The sequence below is a fragment of the Phallusia mammillata genome, chromosome 6 (assembly GCF_965637545.1).
Source record: "Phallusia mammillata chromosome 6, kaPhaMamm4.hap1.1, whole genome shotgun sequence".
Classification (NCBI taxonomy): Eukaryota; Metazoa; Chordata; class Ascidiacea; order Phlebobranchia; family Ascidiidae; genus Phallusia; species Phallusia mammillata.
Genome location: NC_137257.1, coordinates 8,926,369 through 8,953,784, shown reverse-complemented (window position 1 = coordinate 8,953,784; position 27,416 = coordinate 8,926,369). Strand labels below are relative to the sequence as shown.

The 27,416-nt window shown below is 36.1% G+C and overlaps 2 protein-coding genes and 1 non-coding gene across 3 annotated transcripts; 1 reads left to right on the top strand and 2 right to left on the bottom strand.

The window, feature by feature from the left end:
* Window positions 1-1,296: 1,296 nt before the first annotated feature.
* On the bottom strand, window positions 1,297-8,200 carry LOC145234088 (protein unc-93 homolog A-like). The gene is made up of 10 exons (XM_080098865.1): window positions 7,972-8,200; window positions 7,708-7,895; window positions 5,119-5,299; window positions 4,906-5,048; window positions 4,242-4,476; window positions 3,803-3,941; window positions 3,398-3,571; window positions 3,203-3,296; window positions 2,918-3,096; window positions 1,297-2,603 (listed from the first exon to the last, which is right to left on the bottom strand). The coding sequence occupies exons 1-10, from the start codon at window positions 8,136-8,138 to the stop codon at window positions 2,472-2,474; spliced, it is 1,632 nt and encodes a 543-aa protein (XP_079954991.1). The 5' UTR covers window positions 8,139-8,200; the 3' UTR covers window positions 1,297-2,471.
* A 7,597-nt stretch (window positions 8,201-15,797) lies between these two features.
* Trnas-gga (transfer RNA serine (anticodon GGA)) lies at window positions 15,798-15,871 on the bottom strand. The gene has a single exon. It is a non-coding gene; the product is annotated as a tRNA-Ser (tRNA).
* Window positions 15,872-20,432: 4,561 nt separating this feature from the next.
* LOC145234195 (protein unc-93 homolog A-like) lies at window positions 20,433-26,155 on the top strand. Its single transcript, XM_080098950.1, has 10 exons — window positions 20,433-20,560; window positions 21,037-21,224; window positions 21,570-21,750; window positions 22,202-22,344; window positions 22,847-23,081; window positions 23,687-23,825; window positions 24,334-24,524; window positions 24,821-24,849; window positions 25,412-25,590; window positions 26,051-26,155. Exons 1-10 carry the CDS (start codon window positions 20,433-20,435, stop codon window positions 26,153-26,155), a joined length of 1,518 nt encoding a protein of 505 aa, XP_079955076.1.
* Window positions 26,156-27,416: the final 1,261 nt, after the last annotated feature.

Genomic DNA, 27,416 nt, shown 5'->3' with positions numbered 1-27,416 from the left:
CTATATCAAATCAGGACCCGCTTTTAGGCATTTCATTTCTGTTAGTGGTGATAAAATCAAAAACATTTAATTATACAAGTTTAGTTTGCGATGTACTTTTAATACACAATTGTGAGTCATTTTTGTGGCAATGAGAACATGCAACAGAAAATATGGAAACGTGGACTTTTCCTGGGGTCGTTCCGGTTGTTGTTGCGTACTGTACTGCATTTTAATTTATTTATTGACTGTTACCTATGATTAAATTTGGAAACGTAGAAATAACGATAAAATGAAAGGTTTGGCGTTTACTTTCACCACATGGGTAAAAATTGGGACACTCGACATCATTTGTGCCAAAATTCCACTTTCAAGCCTTTGCTTTAAAATCGTGTTCGAAGCGGGTTTTGAGCTTGTACTGTCGAGTTTGGGAAAGTTTCAGTGCATATTATATGAGCTTCAAACGAACATGTCTGGTCTCGCCTTGGAACGTATTTCTGGGTAACCATTTAAAGCAGTGGTTCCCAACCGGGGAGGAATTCCTCCCTAGGGAGGAATTTTACGAGTTCAGGGGAGGAATTTCATAAAAACTGTAAAAAAATTACATTGGAAATGTTACAGAATATTTTTGTATGTACATTACTATATCCTTTATAATTTGGACCCGGTTCACATTTGGAACCGGTTGTAAAGGATTCTGAAATGGACATCCCTAATTATAAGGTCTATTTCAAATTGCTATACTTTTTTATGTTATATTTGTTTTCCGTCGTGTGGGGAGGAATGGGTAGTTCGAAAATGGGCAAAGGGAGGAATATAACAAAAAAGGTTGGGAACCACTGGTTTAAACAACGGATAAAATGAACTCTGAGATATTTTTTGAAAAAAGTACATTTCTGAAAACATAACTTCCTTGACGAAAACTTTTAGTTGTGACAAAGAGGTAAAAATTTCCTAAGCTCACCATGCAGATCAGATAAACATAGTTCGAGGTCACACGAGTGCAGTATTGTGCTGTTTATAAGCTGTGCAACTGATTCGTGCCTATCCTCACACAATGCGGTTACTCCAGCGCTTTTAAAAAGTCCAAGTGTCGATTTCAATCTTTACATAAACACTCAGTACGCATTAGTGGTATCTTGCATAACAGATAAGATTAGCCTAACACTCTGTAGTGCCATTGATCAACAACGCGACAAAATTGTGTATAATATGTTTTCCAATATCCTATTGAATTTGGGTTCAACTATACACAACTTTCTATTTCATCGTTATTCTAATTTTGAATGTCTATCTTTTTTAAAACACAAGACAATGCTTCGTTGCAGTAAAAGCTTGTTTCACAGATAGTGCTGTACTGAAACATAAAGCACAAGCGACACAAGCCAATACAATATTAAAAACGAAAATAAAATAAAATAAAAACTTGGAAAAGGAACGATCTATTTTATGTAAAACAAAAAACTTCGAGAAAGCTAGAAAAACTAAATATATACACAACTATAAAACGCATAAACACAAAGTGCAGATTGGTAAATACGTTGGATACCTCTACACTAACAATAAAAACTAAGGCACTACAAAAAAATCACAAAACATAGTGCTTACTATAAGCAACTCAATTGCACAGCATTAAGTATAGGAGGTGCACTTTTTACTGTTCAGAAATGAAATTGCACGAGCCTGCCGCAGCAAATAAAATAAGAAGCAATGTTTAATATGAGCCTATCAGAAACAGCGCATAAAATGTACAAGCGTTGCAAAAATACTTTATATTTTCGAGAAAAATAAATAGCAGTAACGTTTGAAACAAAAGAACAGCTGACAATACCGGTTGAATTGTGTTTGATCAGAAATGGTGTTCTAATGTCATAAATTAACCGCATTTAACCGCACTAAATGTCATAAATTAACCGCATTAACTTGAAAGATTATTCACAGCAGTATCCCAGTTTATAAAAAAATATTGTACCTGGAAAAACTTGTTACATCCGTATATTATGACGAAAAAACAAATAAGCAGTTTTTGTCTACAGACAGTGTTTGTGTTTTTAATTTGACCCATTTATAAAGAAGTTGCTTCTTAAAAACTGTAGCATGTTGATATTTCTGCAGAATTGAGGTAATTTCGCAGCACCAAACATTTAAAAAATTTGTGTACTGCGTTGTCGTTAATGCATATTTAAAAAAATGTGCAAAGAAGTGCTTATATCACGAAAATTTGAAAGACCAAATAGTCTGTTGTTCAATTAAATAAAAAAGGTGTCAATAAAACAGAACATATTCAGTAACCGACATTCAAAAACATCTGAAGCTGCTTTTCTTTCGATATAAGTACAATTTTCGCTTGCATACTGAATGTAGAAGCGCACTATACGAACTCCAAAAGCAGATTTAAAGCAATGATATTTATATAGCACCGCAACATCCTTTTGTCGTATCGCTTATGACTTCTCAGGTACAAATTAAAGGTGGATTTACAAATACCAGATTTATATAGATGTTATTCGATTATCCATTGTTTTAACGCTTGACCGAGAATCTAAATAACCTCCATTTTCTACTGGTATCGGTGATTTTTTCCCATTTCTTTCTTTTTCTGGAATCTTCTTCCTTTCTTGGTACTGTAAATAGTCGAAATGTTAGTCTTGTACCAAAACGCTCACATACTTTTTTTGAAAAAGGTTTGCCCTATGCATGAACATTTACTTTCACACATCAATTCAAAAATTAAATTCTTTTCAAACGTTTTAAACAACTTAAACCCAAAGGCAAGGTACTTGTTATAAATTCTATACCAACAACCTCACCAAACTGTGCTTAGTTTTTTTTTTTACTTTGTATAAGTTGAAAGGCAAAACAACAGTATGTATGCTAAAGATGTTTTGGTTCGCATGGATTTTTCCTTCTACTATTTCCAACTGAGTTAAAAACTTACCTCAACATAATAATACAACGCCATTCCGACGACTACAACTGAAAATAGAACCCAAAGTTTTGCAGATACACAGATGAAATTTTGATAAGCGAATGCAATAACAAATCCAAGAGATTCCCAAAGCCTGTAGTTGGCAAAACTAGCCTCTTGGTTCGTTAAGAAAAGTACTCCGTAAAACGCTGTAAGAGAATGATTGTTTAAGACTGTTGGTTAAGGACAATTGTTTTTCTGCTTAAGATGTGATTTTATAACACTACTTGGTATATGTATTTCATTTATATTTACCGTTAAGCTGAGTTTGCCACACAGCATCTGCGAGACCCCAAAGTGCAGGAAGAATAAAGAACAGCGCTACTTGATCGGGATAAGGAGTCCATACCTAAAAATCAACACACAGCATTAAACAAGGCCTATTCTCAAGCTATCCCTAAAAGAAACGCTCACAAAAGCAACGCCTGAACTTTTAAAATATTTTATTACCTGAAATGTGATGATCAGCCCAATATTAATGAGAGCTGCACCAGTAAATAATAGTTTCCTTCCAGTAAATTTCTCCAATCCGCCGACAAGAAGCGAAAAAACTGCGTCGCAAGCTCCATAGCAGATGAGAACGAAACCTACCCAGTTGACTCCAAGAGGGCAAGTGACAAAAGACTAAAAGAAAAAAAGGTTAAATTAGTTTTTATTGACATTGATTCCAAGATAGACATATACAGTCAAAGTTTAACAGCAATAAACCAGGCTTAAAGTATTTTGAATGTCACACGAACGCATTTCAACAAATTAAAAAAAGCATATTATACCGAATTTAAGCAGTCTTGTTTTGTAGTCACGCATGTAAGGAACCAAATATATCAATTTTGATAGAAATATACAAATATATACCCGAGTAAAGTCTCCAGTGAGGAATGCCTGTTCAAATCCGCTGTACATTGTAATAGGAATAAGCAAAAGCTGCCTTTTGTCTTTCATGTGCTTAAAGGTGGCAATCAACAGTGCAAACGGTCCACGAGTTTCCTGGTCTCTGCAGAATAATAATGTTCACTTTAAAAACCGTCGTATTATGATTGATACAAACGATACCGCCCAATCGCTAAACCATTTTTAATGTTTTCCGATTAACCATAAGCGTGTGATAATTATTCTATTAAAAGCATATTGTTTCGCAAATCACACTACAATATCGTCCATAGGGTTTCGTTATAAGAATTATAGATAACACTACAAATCTTGTTAAAAAGACTTTTGTTTACAAAGCTAACAGAGTTGCAAAAACTAACAGGTATATCTAATACATTCAAAATTGAAATATCAAGTATCCTACCTGACTTTAATGTTATCGACACCAACAGCCATTACAAGAGCACCACAGAAACCGATGGCAGTATAAATTCCCATCAGAGTGTATATTGTAGAATCAGACGGTCCCGAACTGTTAAGATCGGTTACTGGACACTCACTGCTGTTAAACTGGATTCTAGCAGCAGACAAATCACCCTGGCAGTCATTTTTACCGCAGTTTTGTTCAATGAAAGTTTTGTCGTAGCAACTGGGAAATTCTGTGTGAAAAAGACAGAAGTATTGAAATTGGGTTTAAAACAGGTAGTTTATAAACCACAATGCTCAAAAAAAGCAATGCGAAAACTGGCATGGAAAATTGATTGAGCTCCTACAGTTAATATGTAGTCTTAATCAAAAAGGGAAAATAAAATAATTTCAATAAGTAAAACAAAAAATCGTGAAAGTACGCCAGGTCTATTAAAGGCTTAAGCGAATCAAGCCGATCACCCAAGCATTCCCATAGGGCAAGGCACAGACTGGAAAAATCTATAACGTTTAACGCCTTCAATAGACCTGGTGTACTATGATTTATAAATGAGTGTTCCGTGATCGCTTATCTACATGGACACTTCAGGGCCCATCCCAATAAATGTGTATGTTCACCTTAGCCAAAAGATTTGTGCATTTAAGTTTCCATCAACACTTACCAAGATTTTCTGTGCTGTCAGCTGACAAGACAAAGGACGAAATAAGGTTTCCAATAATCTGAGTCGACTGGAAAAATAGAAAGAAAATGCCAAAAAATCTATTCACCACTGCATCGGTGGTGTCGTCAGTAAGTAGCGCATATCTAAACAGCGTAAGACCCATATTAACAACATAAAGTGACTAAATAAATCTTATCCTTGTTTAAGACAAACCTTTTAGCAGCTGTGGTGAGATATGTGCACTTGGCAGACCACAAGGGCGCAGCAGAGAGACCAACAAATATAGAGCTTGTTATAAGAGTTCCCCAATGTGGGTAAAAATTGGCGAGAGGATATGTGACGTAGCCGCAAATCGCTACAACGATCGTCCATTTGCAACCAAGCCAGTTGATTACTGAAAATAAAAAAAACATATTAATAAACGTTTTTCTCTACAAGTTTTCAGTTTTGCAAAAACTTGCAATTTACCAACTACTCCTGGTCCAATTTAAAGTACATATCAAAACGATTTTAGTACAGTATATTCAACCTTCATACCAATAAAACCTCAGGAGGTGCATGCTTTTCAATGGTGGGCGGCTGTTATCCGCAATTGCGTGTGTAGGCAGGCTTTTTGTTATTACGCCTATGTGCTAATTAGCACCTTGTCTTTAACACTGCTTAGTTCAAAGTTACCCGACATGCCTTGCTTAATATGAACTGACACAAAACGAAACAACGTAAATATTAGGTGTTAACATGATCGTGATATTAAACATCATGAAGTTTTAATACAATTTCATTTTTTTATATTTAAAGTTTGGTTGGTCGAAGGAATGAATTTCCGCAAAAGATGAGTAACATCAGAGTGTAATTTATTCCAACAAATCTCTCATTTCGTAGTGACAAAAAATATTAAAAAATGCTTTTTCATGGGCTAGGTGTAACCGCACTGCATACCACTCCTTTCAGTCGCAGTAAAGCCAATAAAATTTAAAGGCCAGCTTGTGTCCAAAGCCCCTTGAGGCGCACTTAGAACGTGAACGCAAACAACAAACCTTAGCATCGCACTTAATCCACCCAAAGGCACACAACGTATTGTCATGGTGTCAAAACTCAACTCCATAAACCCGGAATTTATTAATCAACTTGAGCGATGTTTAAATACAAAAGTCAACACAAACCACATAGGCTAGGCTATAAATCCAACAATGTCACATAAAATGTTAGTTTAGCCGTAGCTTTTATGTGTACCTAACCTATGGCAAGTACCTAAAATTGCGATAAACAGGAATTCGGCGAAAAAAGGCACTCGAGTTTGCCACGTCACGTCGCGTATACGCCCCCAAGACGCACAAATGAAATCATGCGTGACGGTTGCGGTTGGCTGGTCGGGAAATTCCGTTTCGCCGAATCATAAAATCCAGGATTCGTAGTACGTGATGTTTAGCTGTTTTTTAAAGTACATACACAACAAATGACTTGCTAGAACCTCACTTGTTTTTGAGTTTGCGATACAAAACGCTTTGCAATGAAGTCGTGTCGAGAAAAATGTGTCAAAAAGGTTATGATGTATTGAATTACTAATACTGACTTGTTCCCATGTACTTACTACTGGATTCGCACGCAACATTCCAAAACTGTTTACTCAAAGTCTGCTTACACTACACTTCAAATTTGGTCAGTTCCCGGTATTTGGAAAAGTCCCTTGGCTGTCGCTGGGCAACGGTACGCATAGCTAGTCCAAAACGTTGCCAATCAGGAAAGGGTACATCCTTCTATATGTTATATATAGATGGGGTTTTAATAATGTACGTGGATTATGAGTCGCTCAATTGAAAGAGGCATGAGAAATAGTTCTCAATAGATCACTTTATACAGCCCAAAAATAATCTGATTTGTCCGTACGTCACGCCACGTGATTATACGCGTGATTGAGCACGCACTGACGTGAACGTGAGCCAAAAGAGAACATTTTTACCGGAAAATTTTGGAACTGTTTTGTTGCTAAAAATAGCGTTATGATCTGCAAAGTTACACTTGAATTATTTTATTGTGCCTTTACGTATAAAATATTTTTGGTACCGTATCTGGTTTAAATTTATTTTGTTCAATAGAATGACACGGCAAAAACATATTCTGAATACTAAATGTTTAAAAATGTTGTCGATTTTTTGTGGATTATGTTGATTGTTTTGCAAACGGACGTAGCATATACCCAAGGTATGTTTAAAAGGCATTTGTAACCACTCAATCGTGGATTGCTATTGAAATGTAGGGAGCGTTACGAACAGTGTTACACAACATTTACACTCGGTCGATATTACAAACGCAATCGCAGGGTCTGTGTTTTGTTTGTGACCAGCGCATACATGTTGTGTACATTTTTTCTTTCTTTTATCTATGGCATATATGTGTATGATAATACACCAACATTAAAAAAATCTCGCATACGCATCTGTCGTGAGATTTAAGCAAGGTCGTCAGCGTTTGTCCATGAAAGAACAACAACGCTTGCAAAAAATGACTCATACACCCCTTTTTACGAGAATTATTTTTTTATTGTCTGTAAATAGATCAGGGGCCCAGGACCATTCACCCAAGTTCCTACCCGTCACACATTTTGATCCTATGTACATGAATGCAAAGTAAAGAAACATCATGGTTTTGTGGCATCTCGTGGCCAAAAATTGTTGAAGGATTCGGGTCCAGTGTCGAAATGACGATATTAGGGATCTTGTTGTGTATGTGTTTTCAAGCATAACACATTCTACTATACTATCTTTTGTTTATAACTCACCGCAAAGCAAATACAAAACTTACCATAGGTAGGTAGAAACATTGCCGATATGATTAATGTCGCGTAGATAATAGAAAGTGAAGCTGTCCCAAGCCCTTCATCCGAGTTAAGACTAGATTGAAGGGCAGAGGCGCCGTTAAAAGCAGTAAAATTGCCAACAAATGCAAGGCAGATAAGGATCAAGTTCTTCCAAATCTTTCTGATTTCTTTTCTGCCGAAAAAGAACGAATTGAAAAACACCCAAATTTTAGACAAAAACACAATGTATTATAGCTATTATTATTTACTTTTTTAGTGATGGGCTTGCCAATATGGCTTCCAGATTTTCAAAGCTCTCATTTGAAATTGAGCCCTTTTTTTTCTTTTCATCAGCGAGATTGCACAGTTCATCCGCTTTCGAATGGTGGATGGGTGCATCCCCGTTACTGTTACTTGAGTCTGATTCACTTATCATGGTCTTCAAAAAACTTTTCCTACAATTATAACTTTGCACGTAGCTAGGATAAAAAGAAGTGAATACAATATTAGTAATATAGAAAGATAAATGCGGAATTTATGCTTGTGTAAAAACATTTATTAGCATTAGACATGGTTGAGATAAGATTCCCAACTAAAATAACATTTTTTTCTTAGGACAAATGTACCGTTGTTCGTGCCAGATTGTTGTTAAATAAACTACACTTTCACTAATTTTTATTTAAACTGGTATAGTAAAGAGTATACTTTACCATAGCTACGTAACTATAGTGAGCGTTTTGTTGTGGCCACAAAAGCGATTTTTGATTCAGTAAGCGCTGTAACTGGGATATCAAGTTACACAATACATAACAACAAAAGCCGACTCGTTGAGCCGAAGTTATCAAAGATTTATGACCAAACGTGCTGGTTTAAAAACGTTTTAGGCTGTTCAGTAAATTTTTTGTGCCTTTTAGTGTTTGGTAATATTGATAAGGTAAACATATTTGTAAAAACGCGTCCTTGCCAACACTAACTTGTTTAGCGCTGTGTCCAGTCAAATAAAGCCAGCCTTACCGTTTCGCGCCCCGAAACTATACGACGCATACCTTTCAACCGAAACTACAGCTTAGGCACTTCAGCAGATACGCTTCTCAACTTAGCTACTGCCGACAGAAAAAAATGTGCACAGGGCACACATAAGCTTATATACCTAGACCAAAAGTACCTTTCTCGTACAGCCTTCTTCACATCTTTGACGGACTGAAGAAGGGGCGTTTCCCTTTGAAACTTGCCAGAATAAGTTTCAAAAACATTTGCCTTAGTCCCTTGACGACAAATATGCGCATGAATCAAGCATTATGACGAACAATACCCATTTACGCGTCGTTTTAAAACCTGATTCAGTTGTTTGCTGATGAATGGGAAAGTTTGGTTTGCTTTGTACTGAAAGCCGCTAGTGTTAGAGTTGGTGAGGTATGTCAAATAAAGAAATTTGTTTGTTATTCTCTGACTATCATATACGAGAAAGCTATACAGGACTTCAGCTTGCTGAATAACCTTTCAAGGACCATAGTAGAAAAATGGTAACCGCTGCACAGGTACTGAATTCTAATTCAAGATGAAATTGAAGAAATACCCCTAACTTTATGTTCAAATCTAATATTCTAAAGTAACGTACTATTGCACCACTGCAATGAAGACAAAAAAGGCCTGGCATGCCTATAAAAAGAGATAAAATTATCCCAAAGCGACCCCTACCACACCTACATATGTGTCGGTTCCTAACTTTACAAATTCACAAGCGTAGCTGATCTAGGTTTGGCCTCATTGTATGTCAGCTACGCTAAGAAAACGCGTCAATTTTACTGAAAGACTTTTTTATAGGCCGCGATGTCAAACAGGTAAAATGCTGCGTGTGGAACACAAAAGTTACACCACAAAGTCTGTACCATTAAGAACATAGATTGAACGTTAAAAAAATTGTCAAATGTGTGTCATAATCTTTTCTACGTTATGTGAGGTATTTCTTGCCTTGTCTGTAGGCTACACATCAGGTTATATCAGTTTTCTAACCAAACAAACAAACACATTGGTTAACGATTTAGACTGGGTTTCCAAAACAATACATTTTTCAGAGACAGTCGTTGCGAGCTGGCCCATTCATAAATAGGACGTTTTTTACAGTGGGCCGTAGTAGAAGAAAGGACAAAGAACAATTTTACTTTTATACCTAACCCTTTTTTGTAGTAACATGTATAACTTTGAAGTCAAACTCTTTTCTGTGGTGATATGTAAAACACATAATAAAATACGATTAGCTCAGTTTAATGATTTGTTTTGTATGTTAAATATAGCCTAGCTGTTTTAATCATTTGGCTGGGTTGGCAGCATAAATTTAACTCATAACTTGCTCTTTACTACACTCTACGCCTTCTTAAGCTGCTTAACAGGAACCTATAATTTACTAAAGCTTTTAGGTTCACTTCGTACACCTTGTACAGTTCGTTTCTGCCTCTACAGTCATTTTCAAAATACAACGTTTGTGATAAATTACGTCTAATCAAACCAGTTAAAAAAAAGTCGAACCACTATGATTAGACTCTAAATGTACAGCACAGACCAAAACACCGCAGCAAGTCCCACCCACAAACCGGTTACGCCTACCATTTTAGCCAATCGTAGCACAGGAAGTTGCGTACGCATCAACCGGCGTTTCGTTGTACACCAGTAGCCTGGACCATGATTACATACCGGTATAAAAACAATAGGCGGTATTACAGACCGCGTATAATGTGTGTCCATTTATTAAAGGAGTATTGACTTACGTGGGTTATTAAGTGGCCGAATATTTTGTAAACAAACCTAATATCAACGTTATAAAAACGATTTCAATCTATAAACTTAGTTATAAATCCTAGTAATTCGATTCTGGGAATCATTTCCAATTACATTGTAATTCCAGCAAAGATTCTCCACAAGTTAACAGATTTTAACATGGAAATAAACGTTTCCAAAACTGTGGTACAAACTTAGTTACAGAGTAATTTAAGGTAACGACACAGCCAAAAAATAAGAAGGTTTTCCAGTTGTATGCTGGACAGAAACTAGATTTATCTGTATCTCTCTGCCTTACTAACTTCGAATGACTGCGTACACAAAGACTTTCGAGGCTAAGCAACCCAACAATAAGTATCCGTGTCTAACCCAGCGCAGCGAGAGTTAAATCCCTTCAAACATTTTGTATACCATGGTAACCACGAACCATGTGGGTACAAACTGTAGTTGATCGACCCGTTCTACAACTCGGGAAAGGTTTGTGACGTCACAGTCATGCCTCGGGTGACAATTTCCGACGCAGTTTCTGGACTGACTAGCGCTCGTGTTTAAGATCCTTCCGTTTTCGTGAGTTCAAATTACGTGCTGTTTGTTTCACTCTTGACATCACTGCCTTGTTGCTTATTAGAAAACTTACCAGGTCTTTCAGCAAGTTACCAGATTATTTCTTTACTAAAACAGATTATTTGTGAAGAAATTTTTTAACTTGGCCGAAACTGGGCTGGGCTTGTACATAATAATGCACGTTTTGTAATCAGGTCTTGAACAGTGGTAAGTCAAGTCAAGTCAAGTCTCTGAGCCTCTAAAGGTTGACAACTAAGGTTTAGTACGAGTGTACCATGATCGTTATAGTCACCAGCAATGCCCCTGGGCTGATGCTACCTATAGATCATGGCACACTCGGTAACGAATACATGTTCAACTTATATAATCGAATACCTGAATGCATTATTATAAAGCCATCAAACATTAAATGACCTTTCTTCAAGCTGATCTGTTTACAATGATATTTTGAAAACAACTGCTCTAAACTAACATGATTTACTTCCTAATAAAAAACAAAGAACGTTTGTTTTTGTTTTTATTTATTCTATTGGTATATACCGACAACTTCCTGCAAACTCAACATCACAATGGTAACTTCCAGTACGTCTCCGGCTTAAAGCATGCTGACTTTACGTCGGCTGAATCACGGTGACTTACGCTACTTGTCATCATTTATCAACATTAACACACAAAAACATGACTGTTCCAAAAACTTTTTTTTCTTTACGAGTATAAAAGTTGAATTTGTTTTAGAGGAAATTCGGGAGATTTTTTACGAAAATCCTTTAACTAAACTTTGATCCCCAGACACTTCCAATGCATTTCCGGGATACACTATTGTTTACCTTACAGTATAGGTACATTCATGTATAATTAAATTATAAATAATAAGCCCATAAATGTAAAGTACCCTGTGTATACAGTTTGTCGATATACTAAGTGAAACGAAAAAACATAATCTTTGTTATAATATTACTTAAATTTGCGGTCATCGTATTAAACGTGATTAATTACCAAAAGAGCATTAGTAAACTCAAAACTTAACATACGTTACGAGCATACTAATTTCAAATACTTTCTAACATTGACATTAAGACCATAAAAGCTGCTAAAATTGTCATGAATAAGGATTGTGGAAGGGATGAAATTTAAATTAAAAACATGACAAAGCAATAAGATTAAATTATCCTTTTTGGAACGAATGAAAACCATGCTTATAAATAAACCGTATTTTCAAGTTTTTGGGGACAAAAAATGAGTCAGCAAGATAAAATCTAAAAATATTATCAACCTGTCTCTATTTTCTTATTATTAGATTTTGAAGATCTGCTCCCTGACGCCGGTCCACACACCCCCATTTTCCTTTAATATCAACCAATAGGAACGCAGGACAGGTAACACACCTCAATTCTGAATCACCAGACATTTTATTACATGCTATCCCACATACATCACAAGAACCCACTCATAACAATCTGATAATACCCGGGGAACACACGAAGTAGTCACTTTGACAACCTGATTTTGGCGTTGTATTTGGGTCAAAGAAGGAATGTTAATTTCAGAATCAAGGCAAGTCAACTCAAAGCTGAAAACCTGTCTTTGAAGTTAAACTTCTCGAAAATGGGTCGTTAAATGGCATGGGTCCACGTTGTCGCATATTTGTTTACTATAGACGACCTCTTGATAATATCCTGCTACGTGGAAGATTCCGATTGGTTTAAGACATAGACCCGCCTCTCTGGTAAATACAAGCACGTTAGCAGTATGTAATGCAATGTGTTATTGTTCCATGACTTTTTACGCCAGGTTACATAAACTGCTATGCAAAACCTAAACAAGAACTAAAACCCTGCTGGTTTTAGATTAAAGATTTTCCTTTAAAATGTAAAGCGGCGTTTTATACTTGGTATGTATTTTCCGTTAGTTATTTAAATATACAAGGACCTCAAATTCAAATCCTCTAACTTGTAAATAAGTTTACTGTTTGGACTTGTTTTGTCAAAAAACTAAGTGTTTGAAACAGAGACCATCCCTTTATTTTATAGCACCACAGACTAGTTAATATAAACTACCTGCTTAATTTTTCTTTTATGACAAAAAACTTTTGGTTTTTGATGCACAAATAGCAAGAAAACTCTGTACCATGACATGTGATGTTGTGATGACATCAAAAACTTTTGTTTGAGATTTTCTCCCAAAATGTAGACAATTATATGACTAAAATATCGCCGCAACATTTATGGACCATTTGACGTCAGCCAAGCGATAAAAAGGTAGGGCTGTGACGCACAGATAACTTCATCATTGCTACGTTCCGAACACTTGGTTCCTTATATTTTTATTACGTAAGTCCGAGCCAAACAAAAAGTGGATAAATTGGCAAGTTTACAAAAGATAATGATTTGTTCTCATTAAAAGTAGCTTGACAGACTTCAACACAGCCTGTCGCGTAAATTACGTACAAAGTTACAGTTTTTGGCCCCATTTGTATTTAAACTCATCAAATTCTACACCCAAATCACCAAAGGCAGCGTATTTTAAAGATAAACAATCCATAACTTTTTCAACAACTGCTCGAGGTTTTGGTCGATAAAATCAACATACAACATCAAAAGATAAAGCACCCTTTGTCGCATAACTGCTGCTACAATTCCTTATCCTGTCCTGAAACCAGGATATCCTGGTAAAGGCACGTCCAAGAAGATTGGTGATTGGTCGAGGCAGGCAACGCCCACAGCTATCCAACCAATCTAAATCATAACACAGCCTCGCCTTGAGATTATACGATTGTGACGGAACAGTGTGAAAGTGTTTGAAGCGTTCTGGAATCAGGCGAGTGTGAAGATTGGCCCATTGTGGTTGTTATAATAGGGAGGTGCGAGTTGGGAAACCTGTTTCTGGTTTTGGATCCGCCTTCGAGGTTTTGACATCCTGGAAAGGACTGCCTTGACCTTTTTACTTAGCTTGAGTGATCAAAAAGCTTGAGTGACCACAGTTTTTATTGTAGATTGTTCCAACAGTTTTCAACATTCTTACTCTTAGCTGCTTTGTATTATTAGGTCTACAATATTATACAAATGTAAAAACAACAAAAGTATTGAAGGGTGTCAGCACGGGCCGTAAAGGTTTTAAATAAAATATGACCTTTTCTAACGTTGTTAAATTGCTTTCGAAAGCTTACTCACAAAAGGGCATATATTTATCCTTTTAAGTCACACGTCGTTTTATTTCACAACTGCTGTTGTTATAGTATTGTTGTAACTGCAATAACCAATTTTATGACGTCTGGATTTGGTTCAATTTACAGTTTAGCACAATTTCTTCCACTCAACACAAGTTGCCTTATTGTTACTTTCTTTGGCTACATTTTGCTGGATAAACAGTTGGACTTAACATTTTGATATGACGATAGAATGGTAAGATAAGATAAAGTGATGAGCAACGATAACCATACGTCGAAGCAATGTGCACTCTGCTGCTGGTCTGACTTTTAACGTGCAAAAAACGACTGAATTCAAAGACACCTGTTTTAACCCAATTAAAAGGCGCTCACTAATGCCATAAATAACCATGGTTTTCAACGCCCTACGCCCGTTGTTGGAATGTTCAATATAGGCAGCTAGGTCTTCTAATAAAACTTGAACACACGAAGCAGGTATGAGTTTGCCCAATCAAGTGTCCTTCGAGAAATTTCCAATCTGTTTGGCCCAAGTTTCTGGTAAACAATGAGTTTCCCCTCCCACAGGTATTTTCCGATAAGTTCCGATAAGACCAGTTTCGATATGTGAGGGCCAAAACAAACGTTATGTCGGCTTAGTGTGTTTACTTACTGGGAGGGAGTTGTAGTATGTGAGTACACATCATATTTGCTGTATTGCGACAAGTTTGCATAACATTCTTGAAGTTATTTAATTATTTTGTCAGCGTTTCAGCACAAAAAGGTTCGAAATAAAAATGCTCTTCGTTAATTCTGGCCTTACATAAACTCATACTTTATAAAATGTAGTAATATTCAACATCTACAGCAGAGCTACCTTACATAAAATTATAACATGATAAAGTAAGGGCAAACAGTAAATCACCCCATCACCATGAAATTTGTTTTCGAAAAAGCAGGCCAGAGTATTTTTATTAACAACCACACACGACGGAGTGAATTAAGAAAATACTGAACAGGCGGAGTGAATTAATGTACGAAAAAGTGTACAAAAACAGTTTTTAAGCTGTGCAAGTGGTAATTCAAATACAAGTCACAATTCGGTATTTTCATAGGCCTACGTGTTTGCTTTGATTGAGCATCCTGAAAGTTAATTTGATTTTTTACAATAGTGTTGCAATATATTTACAATCAAAAGTATTTTCTGTTTAACCTCATTCCCAGCTTTGAAAGCATGGTAATATCAAACTGAGTTACTTATGCCAGTGTTTTAAGCTACCAATTAAATAAATGGAAATGCAAGTAATAGGAGGTTAAAAATAAGAAAACATAAGATGGCAATATGACCTAAGATACGTGTAAGTTGACACAATTATATATTTTAACCCAGTCCAAGGGCAAATAATTGAGTCTATATAAGCGTGATATGTCATTGATTAAATCAAAATATGCTGTCTTGAATGGGATTTAAACTTACAATATTTTTTACCTAAAGCAACAAAGTATTCAAAAAATGTTTTTTTTTCACGGGGTTCGAACCCAGGACACTCCCGTTAAGATGAACATAAATTCACCAAGCATTCACCACCATATGGCAAGGCGTAGGCTAGAAAAATCCTGCGGTGGGATTCGAACCCACGACAGGAGTCTTTCCGGGACTCGCGCTCTACCAACTGAGCTACACAGGCCCAGTGGAGAATCCGCCGAAAGTCGAATCACAAGCACCGTTGCCTGCCTCGTATGCTGCACATGTCAGCTTCGTAGTAGGGGATCGCCAGATTGACCAGTATCGGTTAAGACAGTGGTTCTCAAACTTTTTTGACCACGACCCAAATCTGAGTTTTATGAATATCTCACGACCCAAGCCTCAAACATCAAAAAATTTAAATATTCTTATTAACGAGCCGAACTGCAATTTCGAGGCCACGCCGTCGCCGCATAGGAGTCTGCCCATGTCTAAATGGCTGCAGGCTTAACGAGGTCGATTCGTTTGACAACACTGCATAACAAAACACACATTGTGGCTTTGCAGCACCATGATCATTGATAGAAGTGAATCCCAAATCTAAAAAGTTTCCTTGTATGAATACTTAATAATCCTTAAACGCTAACTGTTACATCTCCACGTCTAGTTTCGCAAGATTACCTTGTCCTTTTTTTCCCCGTGCTATGACGTTACAATCGCTATGTGCGTAACAGTAAAATTGAAAGGCTATTGTCGGTATGTTGTAATGATTGATTCATTTACTGAACAACGTGTCAAATGAGGTGACTTTACTACTACATTAAGAAAATTTGTTTGTGTTTACTTAATACGGTAATAGTTCGTTTGGGCAGAATGGAATCACTGCAGCGCGACCCATTTTTTGACCCTGCGCGACCCATGTTTGGGTCGCGACCCATACTTTGAGAACCACTGAGTTAATATGAACATAAATTCATAACTGGGATCAGCCCTGAAGCGTCTATGCCAGGGGTCGGCAACCCCTGGCACGCGTGCCAAGGTTGGCACGCGAGGTGGTTTTTCATGGCACGCCAACCGATTTGCGTGTTTATATCTAAGTAACAATTTAACCTGTTACACTGCTTGTTTATAGTTTTTATCGGGCCCTTGTCTTAAAATTTAGCTTTACATGCACAAAACACGCTGCTTTCTCTTTATTATTGATATCAACTGGCACGAACCACTATTGTTTAGAAAAACGTTGGCACGCGAGGTCATTAACACATAGAAATAACAAGTAAATTGGCACGTGTCGCCTAAAAGGTTGCCGACCCCTGGTCTATGCAGACCAGCGATCACGGCACACTCATATATAAATCACAGTACACCAGGACACTCCCGGGGGACGAATCCCGATCAAGGGTCAGGCGCGCCAGACCATTCGGCCAAGTTTTTAATGTCTTCGTAAGCTTATCAAGCAACGCTAGCGCAACGGCGACACACAACGGATCTTTTTATGTACAAAAATATAAAGTTAAAAATAGGTTTCCATGTAAGTCGTGACAAGCTCACAATCTCTAGTGACATGCAACTGAAATGAAAAAATGACTTAATGTGAACAACTTAATCTGGAATGTTATATCCAGTTGATTTTTTAAAAGTTTAACTGAACATAAATCGTTCTCGGCTAAAAACATCCTTGTACGTGGTTTTATAAGCGATACCAGGGTTGTAGGTCTGGCCCGGATTTTTCGGGCCGATTTTACACTCTGTGCCATTTTTTTAGATACATTTAACCAGCTAAATTTGTAGATCGTTTCTGGACATGACCTGATGTCAAATAGCACTTAAATGCCTTGTTCAAGAACAATTGTCTATTACTGTCTATTGTGTTTTGTTGTATTGGTCTTTCTAAGGAGTTCGGGTTTGGCTCCCATTACAGGCTCTAAGCGATACAAAAAAAATTGTGAGTACAAACACAAAAGCGATTTACTTAACTTGACATACAAAACCAAAGATCGAAGTCAACCCCTTGTTTATTAGATTCGATATTATCCCTAACCGTTAACATTATCATGTTTTTATATTTTCAAAAATTTATAAACATCTGGACCTTATGTACAACTAATGTGCTTCTCAAATGTTTGGGAAATACTAACTTTTTGCATTTTTTCTGAAAATATTTCTGAATTTCTGAACTACCGTGGTAAAAGATTTTGCGTTTGCTGTTTTTTGAGGGACAAAATTTTGCTTCAGCAAAACACTACTGTGCAAACGTTGCACTTAATCTGTTATAAACTTATAAACAAGTTTCTAAGTTGTTAAAACCCGTAAATTTCATTTCAAATGCGTTAATGCGTTAAACACGGCAGTGAGTTGAATTGCCCATGCAAACAAACGTATGCAAGCAGTGTTTACTTCCGGGCTGGTAAGGCGACTGTTCAAACAAATTTACCAACCTTGCAAAGTTTGCCTACAACAGCAAATTGCGGACCTTTTATCCACTTGGTCTACTTGCTTAATAGGACTGCAAGCACCTGAATAGAATCGCATGGTTCTAACAATCTTAAATCAAGTTAGGTAAATTAGATTGTAAAATGGACCAGCTGAAATGTGGTTGATCGTAGTTTAATGTGTGGTTGATCATAGTCGCTGCTTATAAGAAAGCGTCATGTCAAAGAAGTGGCAATTGAAAACGATGACTATGGTGCATATAAATCTTTAAAGCTTCAATAACATACAATATTTTTGTGAGAATTAATGTTTTTATTGCATTTTGTTCACCTTGCCGCAAGCAACAAGGTAATATTATGATAATGTGGCATAAAAACATAGTCGCAAAACCTATAGCTTTTGTAAATAGAAGACAATGGTACAAGGATTGGTATTAGAAAAAGGCAGGGTTTACTGAAGAGGGTGGCCACTAGTTATGGGTCCCCTTCCCTGAAGGGGACACATCTTGATTTTACTCGATTTGTTTTTTTTTGTTTTTCTTGTATTTTTCGTTTTTTTCTTTCCTCCCTGAAGTTTGTCCACCATCTTTTGCCATGAAATGTTTGATGGATTTGGATGAAACTTTCACAGATGGCAGATATAGTTACGTAGATGTGCCATCTGCTTCGTTTGTCCTGACAACCCCAGTATTTACCCCGCTAGCCCCCAAAATGTAAAATGTTGTTGGTGCGCACCAGAAACGTTAGTTTTGTGTGATGTTATAAAGGCAACCAGACATATGCTACTTACGTTTGTGGGTTGCTTGGTGAATGTTTTTGCAGTTGACAGTTAGATGGGTGTTAACAGCCTTATGACGTCAGAAGCATTGACGAATGTTGCTAATAACACCTCTAGTGGTCAAAATTTTAAACATTGTCAGAATTGGATAAAATTTTACATGACTGTTGATTGGTCATTGTGATTTCATATTTTATACTTTTGGGTGTTAAACCCCATCAGTTACCCAACTAACCCCTAAAATGGGTGAGTTTTTTAAACGGTGTCGGAATTAGATGAAATTTTGACAGCTTGTATAATTTGTTATTTTTAGGTTTCAATTGTTGTGTTTAACCCTGTAGCCCCAATATTTACCCCTCTAGCCCCCTAAAAGGCTGAATTTGTTAAACATTGTCTGAATTGGATGAAATTTGGACAGCTTATAGAATGTGCTACTTATAGTTGTTGTTTGTTATGTTCAACTTTGTCGCCCCAACATTTTCCCCACTAGCCCCCCAAAATGGGTCAATTTTTCAAACTATGTCTGAATTAAATGAAATTTGGACAGCTTGTACAGTGCACCATTTATAGGTGTTGATTCTTGTGTTCAACCCTGTAGCTCTTTGTGTTACAGGACCTGATTGTTGTGTTTTAGCCTCTTTTCTCACTATTTAACACTTTTTTCTCAGATAGACCATGAAATAGAAAAACCTTCAAAAATGTATAAATGCACTGAGTTTAAATAGTTTGTACTCCATAAAGCATATTTATTTATGCACAGTACCAATCACTGTGTTTTACCTTACAACACCCGACTTTCTCATGGTTATCTCTTGAAATGTATTATTTACAACTTTGCATGTGTGGGGGACCCATGAGTTTTTGCTTGCAGAAACAACCAAGGTTACAAAAGACAGTGGATGATATGGGACCCAATATAAAATAAGTGTAGAAAATATGTGTTATAGTGTATATGCAAGGGCAATATGTGCTAAGCCACCCTTCTAGTTTAGTTTGTGATTCAACCACAGTATACAATCTTACGTGAGAGCTTTGACGAGTTTGTGTAGATTTGAGGAGTATCTCGGTTTGTGTACAACTTTCAAATTACATTTTAAGCTTTTCTGAAACTAGGGATCGAACCGGACTTGATTCCAACAGTACAAGCCCAAAATCCGGCTCAAAATCGATTTTGTAAAAGAAATCCCAAGTTAGTTCCAAAGTAGGTTGAAATTGAGACAAAAGTAAGACCGACTATAAAGTATGGCCGGAAACCGACCCTAAAAAGTCGAAACTGATTTGCAAACTATATAATTTTATTAACTCTCGCTATTTGCTCATACATTTAGCATATCGTATAAGCGTAATAAACTTTGTCCGCCCTTGACCTGGGTTTAGAATTCTGTTAAAATGGGCAAACATCACATAAAGAAATAGTAATAAACCTTCTATGTTTTGTGAAATGTACACTAAGCTTACTCATTGCAGTGTCACAGTCAACAAACGCTTTACCGAGTAGTTTTGTTTTGTTAAAGAGCATTACCAGCGTATGCAAGTAATTAGCTCACCTTAATAAGTAACATAAGTCAACAGTAATGGGTTCAAGTGACGGCAATGTTGATTCTTCACATCACAACCTAACGGACATACAAAGAAAAACATCGATATCAAATGAAAGCTGGGAAAATATGGATGCAATATTGGCTGATCCGTCGTTGAAAACGTAACTTAACTTTAAACAAATTACATAGGTTTTTTAATTTATCCTACTTGTATTTATACTGTCTTTTTTAAATTTTTTTCGTTGTGGTTTGTTGGTTTTTTTACAACTGTTTAAAATTGTTTAGGAACAATTGCTTGATAAACGGTTGATATTTCAATCGAAATATCCCATCTGTGTATAACGACAGAATAATATGTCTATTAAAATATCAACAGCAATTATTTAGAGATTTTTATAGTTTATAATGCAATATTGACCGAACACATTTTTACGTCAGATATAAAAAATACCTGTATCTCGTGTTTTTAACTATGTATTTGTTAATAACATCTTAGCTGACAATTTCAGCATACTCAAGTCAGTATGTGTATTTCTTATTACAAACCACTACTAGTATCGTTTTTGGCCAAAAGTATGGCACCATCTGTCCTTTTCCAAGAAAATCTTTTCTCAATTATTGCTATTTTTGTTTCAAGAAAAGAAATTAGACGCATCTGGAAGAACATCATTCTTATCTGTTCGGCATTTTTATGCAATTTTACCGCTTTTCAAGGAGCCTCGGCTCTTCAATCAAGTTTAAATCCTCAGGAAGGACTTGGGACAGCTTCTCTATCAGTTATATATGGCACCCTTATCTTTTCGGCGTTGTTTCTTCCAACCTACGGTAAGTATGTTTTGGCGGTCCTTTTTCAAATTAAGGGGAAATTAAAACGAAAATGAAAATTCTCACCATTTAATTGACCAAAAACTTGACCAAAACGACTTGACCAAAAACATTTGTTGTATTCTCAGGTTCTGTAAAGTCTTGTAACTGGCATTATTGCCATCAACGTTTGTTTAAATTGCATGTATTTCTAAATGAAAATTACAAAATTCAATAGAAAAATATTTTTAACATAAGATTCCTTATAACTCTTGAGTACTACTTCAACGTCTCACTATAGTGACAAAATAATTGTTACGTTTTCTGTACTGTTGCGGTAAATATTCCAATTTTGCTTACTTTTAGTTATTAACTGTCTCGGCTGCAAATGGACAATGGTGATTTCCATATGCTGTTACGTCACTTACCCACTCGCCAATTTCTACCCACACTGGGGAACTCTTATACCAAGTTCCATATTTGTTGGACTCTCTGGTGCACCCCTGTGGTCGGCAAAATGCACTTACCTCACCACAGCTGCTAAGAGGTCAGATTCACAGAAATTGATAATCTGTCAAGTGACTATTTCTTTGTTTTGCTTTTTTCACTGTTATAAATAGTAACGAATAACACCAGCATGTGTGGCAAACTCATCTTCTGATTTTTACTCACCGTCCTGTGACGAAACCATTTATTTTGTTATCTCAAAAAATATTTTCTGGCCATTGTTGTTATGTCTAATGAAAGATGACTATATGCATAGCAAGTTATCAACAAATATTGCTCTTCAAACAGATGTTTGTCCATAATGGCGTTTTAAAAGGGACGAAACAACGTCGGTGACTTTGCTATAAAAATCTCTTTGAAGAGCTATAGTTGCTGCTACAATACATGTATACCTAGCAGCAACAGCTTGTATACAGCAAAGTGTGTTATCTTTGACCTTTTTTGATTAAGTTTGTAATTGTGGTCGGTGTATTAGTTACCTTAATTTATAGGTACGCTGCCTTGACAGAAGATACAACTGATGCAGTCGTAAATCGATTTTTCGGAATATTTTTCCTCTTTTTTCAAACCTCACAAATCATTGGAAACCTCATCTCGTCGTTCGTTTTGTCATCAGACAGCACTAGTAGCCTGGGTAGGTATACAAACATTATTAAGCTTACATCTTGTTTCTGTTTTTGCAACAGGCATAAATGGACAAACTTGATTTTTAGCGTTCAATACAGGAGTATATGTTATCACCCAACTAAAGTTTCAAAACCCATTTCACAGTGATTACCTTTGAATCTTAGTTCACAAGCGGTCCTATCGGAAAATGCTATAAGATATGAATGGGTTAATTTTTTAAAAAATTAACCATATAGGTTAATTTTGGCATGTGAACAGTGAAAATTTGGCAGCAGTTCTTGTAAAATCATAGGCAATACACGGAATAGGCAATATAATCAGCAGTCGTGCCAGTTGGGATTTTTATCTGATATATCTGTTTACTATTTTGGTAAAAATGTAACAGGTTAAAAAGTTGGAGACAACACAATTTTTAAGAATTGTAGTTTAAATCTTCTTTTACGATGCCCAGTGAAAGTTTGTGGTAACAAATAAAAATCAATAAAAATTATATCTACTTTTGGTTTTAGAATTTCCCACCTGTTACAACGAAACATATATGCAAGAAAATTGCGGCAGAAATGATTGCCAAGGCAATTTGTCTGCTGCTAGAATTCAGTTTAACAGCAGTGAGTGTCCAGTTACTGAACTGAACAGTTCGGGTCCCTCCAAATCAACAATATATATTTTAATGGGAATCTATACGGCGGTTAGCATGAGCGGGGCACTCATAATGGCTTTTGGAGCTGACAAAATTAAAATCAGGTGTGGACTTGCTATTAATTTCATTGTGTGTTGTTTGTTAAAACGATTGCGATAATTTTAATATCAAATTTGCTAAACTTTGTTGCGTGATCAACTATTTTTTCAACAATTGATAGAATAAAATTCACGAATATAGTACTTCTATGGTACTAGTAATTTATATGGATTAGTGCTTTTAATTAATCGCGTTTCTTAGTCATCCTCTCACAAGCAAATCCCACACTAGTGTTTCACCGGTATAAATCGGGATTTAAGTTATGTTTCTCTTCTATTTTTAAACGAGTAATCCAAAACTACACTGAAACGTGTATTATTTTATTCCGTTTGTATGAAACACCGGAAATTCTGGGTAAATGCATAGGTAAATAAAGTGATCTTTTTGTCTGTTAAAACAAGTCAAGCAAATAAACAACAAGTTGTACGATAGTTTAATAACAATTTATTTTTTAAACAGTGAATTAGTAGCTAAGGTGGTGGAATATTTTTTAGTACTATGCAGGCTTTTGTACGACATTTGTATTGAGCAGGACTATTTAAAAGCATGTAGCCTTGTTTCGTTACCTTTACATGTTAAATTTCCGATCAAGTTGTATATGTTTTGTTAGGTCTCAGGAAACCCGAGGACCTTTCTCTTTATTAATTGCAACCTTCAAACATATGAGGGACAAACGGCAACTGCTGTTAATTGCTATTACAGTGTTCAGCGGTTTTGAACAGGCATTTCTTACCGGAGATTTTACCCGGGTAAAAACAACATGCCTTTTTGTGGTTTTATATTGTATAGTCTACGACGGTAATATAAGATCACAAAATAAATAATTATTTGTATTGATTGATTAAAATCAGTGATAAAAAAGGAAACCTATAATTATTATTATTATTTTAATATTTCTAAGTCTGAACGTACAGCCCGACGTCGAAATCGACCCTAAAAGCCCTGCAACTGTGTTATGGTGTTACCATCCGAAGCCGGTAATGCAGTATGATTTTGAGCATTTTTTTAACCCCGTGAAAAACTGAAAAATAAATAGATAGATGTGCTAAATGCCGCAATAAAGGGTTATTAATAATCATGTTTAAAAATGTATTTTTTTTTGCTGACGTGTTTTTGTCATAATCCTTAAAATAACAGCAGTGACAATAAACTTGTCGAAACATTTGAGTAACATAATGAAGTTTTGGCAATTAATGTGACCATCCGCATAAACATTTAACATATTTCGATAATTTCCCCAAATGCTTCTCGTTTTAGTCTTTCGTGACTTGTCCACTCGGAGTGAACTGGGTGGGTTTTGTCCTTATTTGCTTCGCCGGGTGTGATGCAATTTGTTCTCTGCTGTTTGGAAGAATTGAAAAATACGTTGGAAGAATTCCCCTCTTTACTGCGGCCACTGCCATCTTTCTATCGCTTTTTATTACTCTTCTGGTACGATTGTTTTCTATGTATAACATATCGCAAGCCTTTTGATTTGGCTTATTGTGGTAACTACGCGATTACCGAGCATTGCCTTGTATGTCAAAGCGACCACCAGGTATTGAAAACTGCAATTCGTAACCTGTGGGTAATTACTCCCAAAGGAGTAGTTTGGCATTTTTAAGGAGAAATCACATTTTGTCATTTTGTATCATCAAATTAACTTTAGTGTTTTTAAACAGGGTTTAATAAACTTAATCTACTTCTTCTCAGGGGTAACGATAATAAAAAAGTTTAAGAATAAAAATCATTGCTTGAAATTTAGATACGCTCTGTACCAGCAGTATTTGGGAGGTGACTGGGCTTAATCTATTTCAAACACTTAACCAGTTTCTAATATTTATTTGATTTAGGTGTGGATTCCTTATCCGCATGAGGTCGCCCTGTTTTTTATTATTCCTGCTCTTTGGGGCATAGCAGATGCTGTGTGGCAAACTCAACTTAACTGTAAGTTGAAACCTTTACTCAAAGTTTTTTTTTTTTTTAATTTGTTTATTGAAAAATTATCGACTATCATTCTGCACAGTTTGTTTTCGCTCTAGCAACAAGCTTGTGTCATATTTAATTTTAGTCTCATGCTCTATTTGTAGTTAAATTAGCAGAAACTATAATCAATCATTGACTATCACCACAGTGTACAATGTTACAGCTACCAAGTTTTGTAAAGTGTTTTAGCTATTAGGTCGTTTAGGAGTAAAGCTAGTAAACAAAAAGCTTTATGATCCAGGTGATCTCTGATGCTCAAGTATTTTTGAAAAAGATAAATGTGCTTTACTGTGGTTTAGAGTCTAAATTCAAAACCTATCAGATCCTAATAAGCTTAGAAAACGCCTTTACTAGTATTTTCTTGTTTTAGCACTGTACGGAGTCCTGTTTGCTGCCAATCAAGAAGCGGGCTTTGCAAATTACAAAGTTTGGGAATCACTTGGATTCGTCATCACGTTTGCGTACCAGAACTTCATTTGTGTTTCAATTAAGTTGTGGGTCATGCTTTCTATCCTCGTCGTGGCTATCGCCATGTACTACTGCGTTGAGGTAAAGATTACACTTGGTGAGGCAAGCCTTTTCAGCCTGTTACTTCCAACAAATTGAGCGCCGTTAGATGGCTACACTAGCCAATATGGCTCATGTCTTGTTGGTCGAATGTTCCAGCGCGCCTGACCCATATACTCGTACAGACATAAAAAAAAAAACTCATCGGGATTCGTCCCCGGGAATGTCCTGGGTTCAAACCCCGTGACGAAAAAAACATGCAGCTACACTGATAAGACCTTACAGGTCGAAACAGTGTACACTGTATGCAGCTTATTCATCATTTATTGGCTTGCTATTATAATGTCGGTATGGTTTAGTACGAAATAAACTGGTTCGTAAAGTTTTAAACCACTGCTTTATATAATTCATAGTAGCCTATCTCGTTTGTAGCTAAGTTCTAAATGGACAAAACAAAAGCGATTATTCGATTACAACAAAATCGTTAACCTTTCTGTCTTAGTTTATCGAGAGAAGAAAGACACCTTTGGACAAGAAGGTAAATGGAATCACTGACTCTGATACGGAATGCAAAGGTGAAGGCGACACCTCTATTACTGCAATATAAAAGAAGCGGCTTGGAGTTAGGAAAAGTCTGTTGCTACATATTCAGCGTTTTTCATAACTTAAGTCGACCCTAGTGGGCTACGTGATTTGGGTGTGATCATTTTAATGACTCAGAATAAAAATGTTTAAAATAGTAATGAAAGTTTGGACTTAAAGATACTTTGGTGTAAAATGTACCATTCAAAGAGCAATCAAGAACGGTTACGAAAATATATTTTTGATGAAATTCAGTGATACCAAATCATATTATTCTGCTGTCCACATTAACATAGTTTTTGTAAATATTGTGTGTAAACATTTTGCCCACAAACCGAATCTAAACCGAAGTAATGTTTTATATCACACGCACACAATTTTTTTTACCGAAAAGTTTAGTGTTATTATTTGGCACGAGACGTTTTTTTCTTGACTTTTGGGGCACGAACTTTCTCCAGGGCGTATGACTCATAAACAAAGCCAAAACAGATTTCTCAATCGGAACTATCCTTGGTTGGAACTCCGTAGAACACATTAAAGTCTTTTTGGTGAATTTGTGCAAAATACCGTATTATACAACTTGTTTTGAAAAGAATGTATGGTTGATAAACGAAAGTCAGCCGTGATGAATTAGAACTGATTTTTTACCATCCTTTCTAGTAAAGTATAGGAAATTTTTTCTTTCTTTCTTTTTCAACCTAACCCCAGTTAAATGTGTATTAACTTTTATGTTGAATTATATTGTTGCAATTTAATGCAAAATGGAACAGTGCTTTAAGTCGTACTAATTTATTAGCAATTCTGTTTTTTTTTCATTCATTCTTACACCTACTGCCGACATTTTCTATTCGTTTGAGGTGTAGTTGAAATGATAAATTTACCACTTAAGTCCATGTAATCCTTGTCAAATCTCATGTATATGGTGGATTAACTACTTAAGTCTATGGAATTTCTCAATTTCCTAATTCCTTAATTCCTATAGCCTTAGGCAGGGCTCTTAATAACCGACTTGCATATGCTGCAACAGTTGTGTTCTATTGTCTTATCTGCTGCTTAGTGCATCCGTCCCTTTTTGAAACTAACGTAGCGGAAATACAGTAAAACAGCTTATGTGTTAAAAATTTTATTGTTATATTTGTTGTGATAGTAATGTGCGAGTGACTTAAAAAAATGCAGTTTGCAGCCTATTGACAAAACTTGCAATTATTGAAGCTATAATTAATTCCGTGGCATGTATTTGACGAAATTTGTGTTGATTAATATTGTGTGTTTCGAGTCACTTCAAA

Coding starts and splice junctions, on each gene's coding strand:
- LOC145234088 (XM_080098865.1), bottom strand. CDS start 8,138: ATGATAAGTGAATCAGACTCAAGTAACAGTAACGGGGATGCACCCATC. Junction 3,942..4,241: donor GTCGATAACATTAAAGTCAG/GTAGGATACTTG, acceptor ATTATTCTGCAG/AGACCAGGAAACTCGTGGAC. Junction 3,572..3,802: donor TCACTGGAGACTTTACTCGG/GTATATATTTGT, acceptor TTTTTCTTTTAG/TCTTTTGTCACTTGCCCTCT.
- LOC145234195 (XM_080098950.1), top strand. CDS start 20,433: ATGGGTTCAAGTGACGGCAATGTTGATTCTTCACATCACAACCTAACG. Junction 20,561..21,036: donor GCTGATCCGTCGTTGAAAAC/GTAACTTAACTT, acceptor TTTTGTTTCAAG/AAAAGAAATTAGACGCATCT. Junction 21,751..22,201: donor CTCACCACAGCTGCTAAGAG/GTCAGATTCACA, acceptor CTTAATTTATAG/GTACGCTGCCTTGACAGAAG.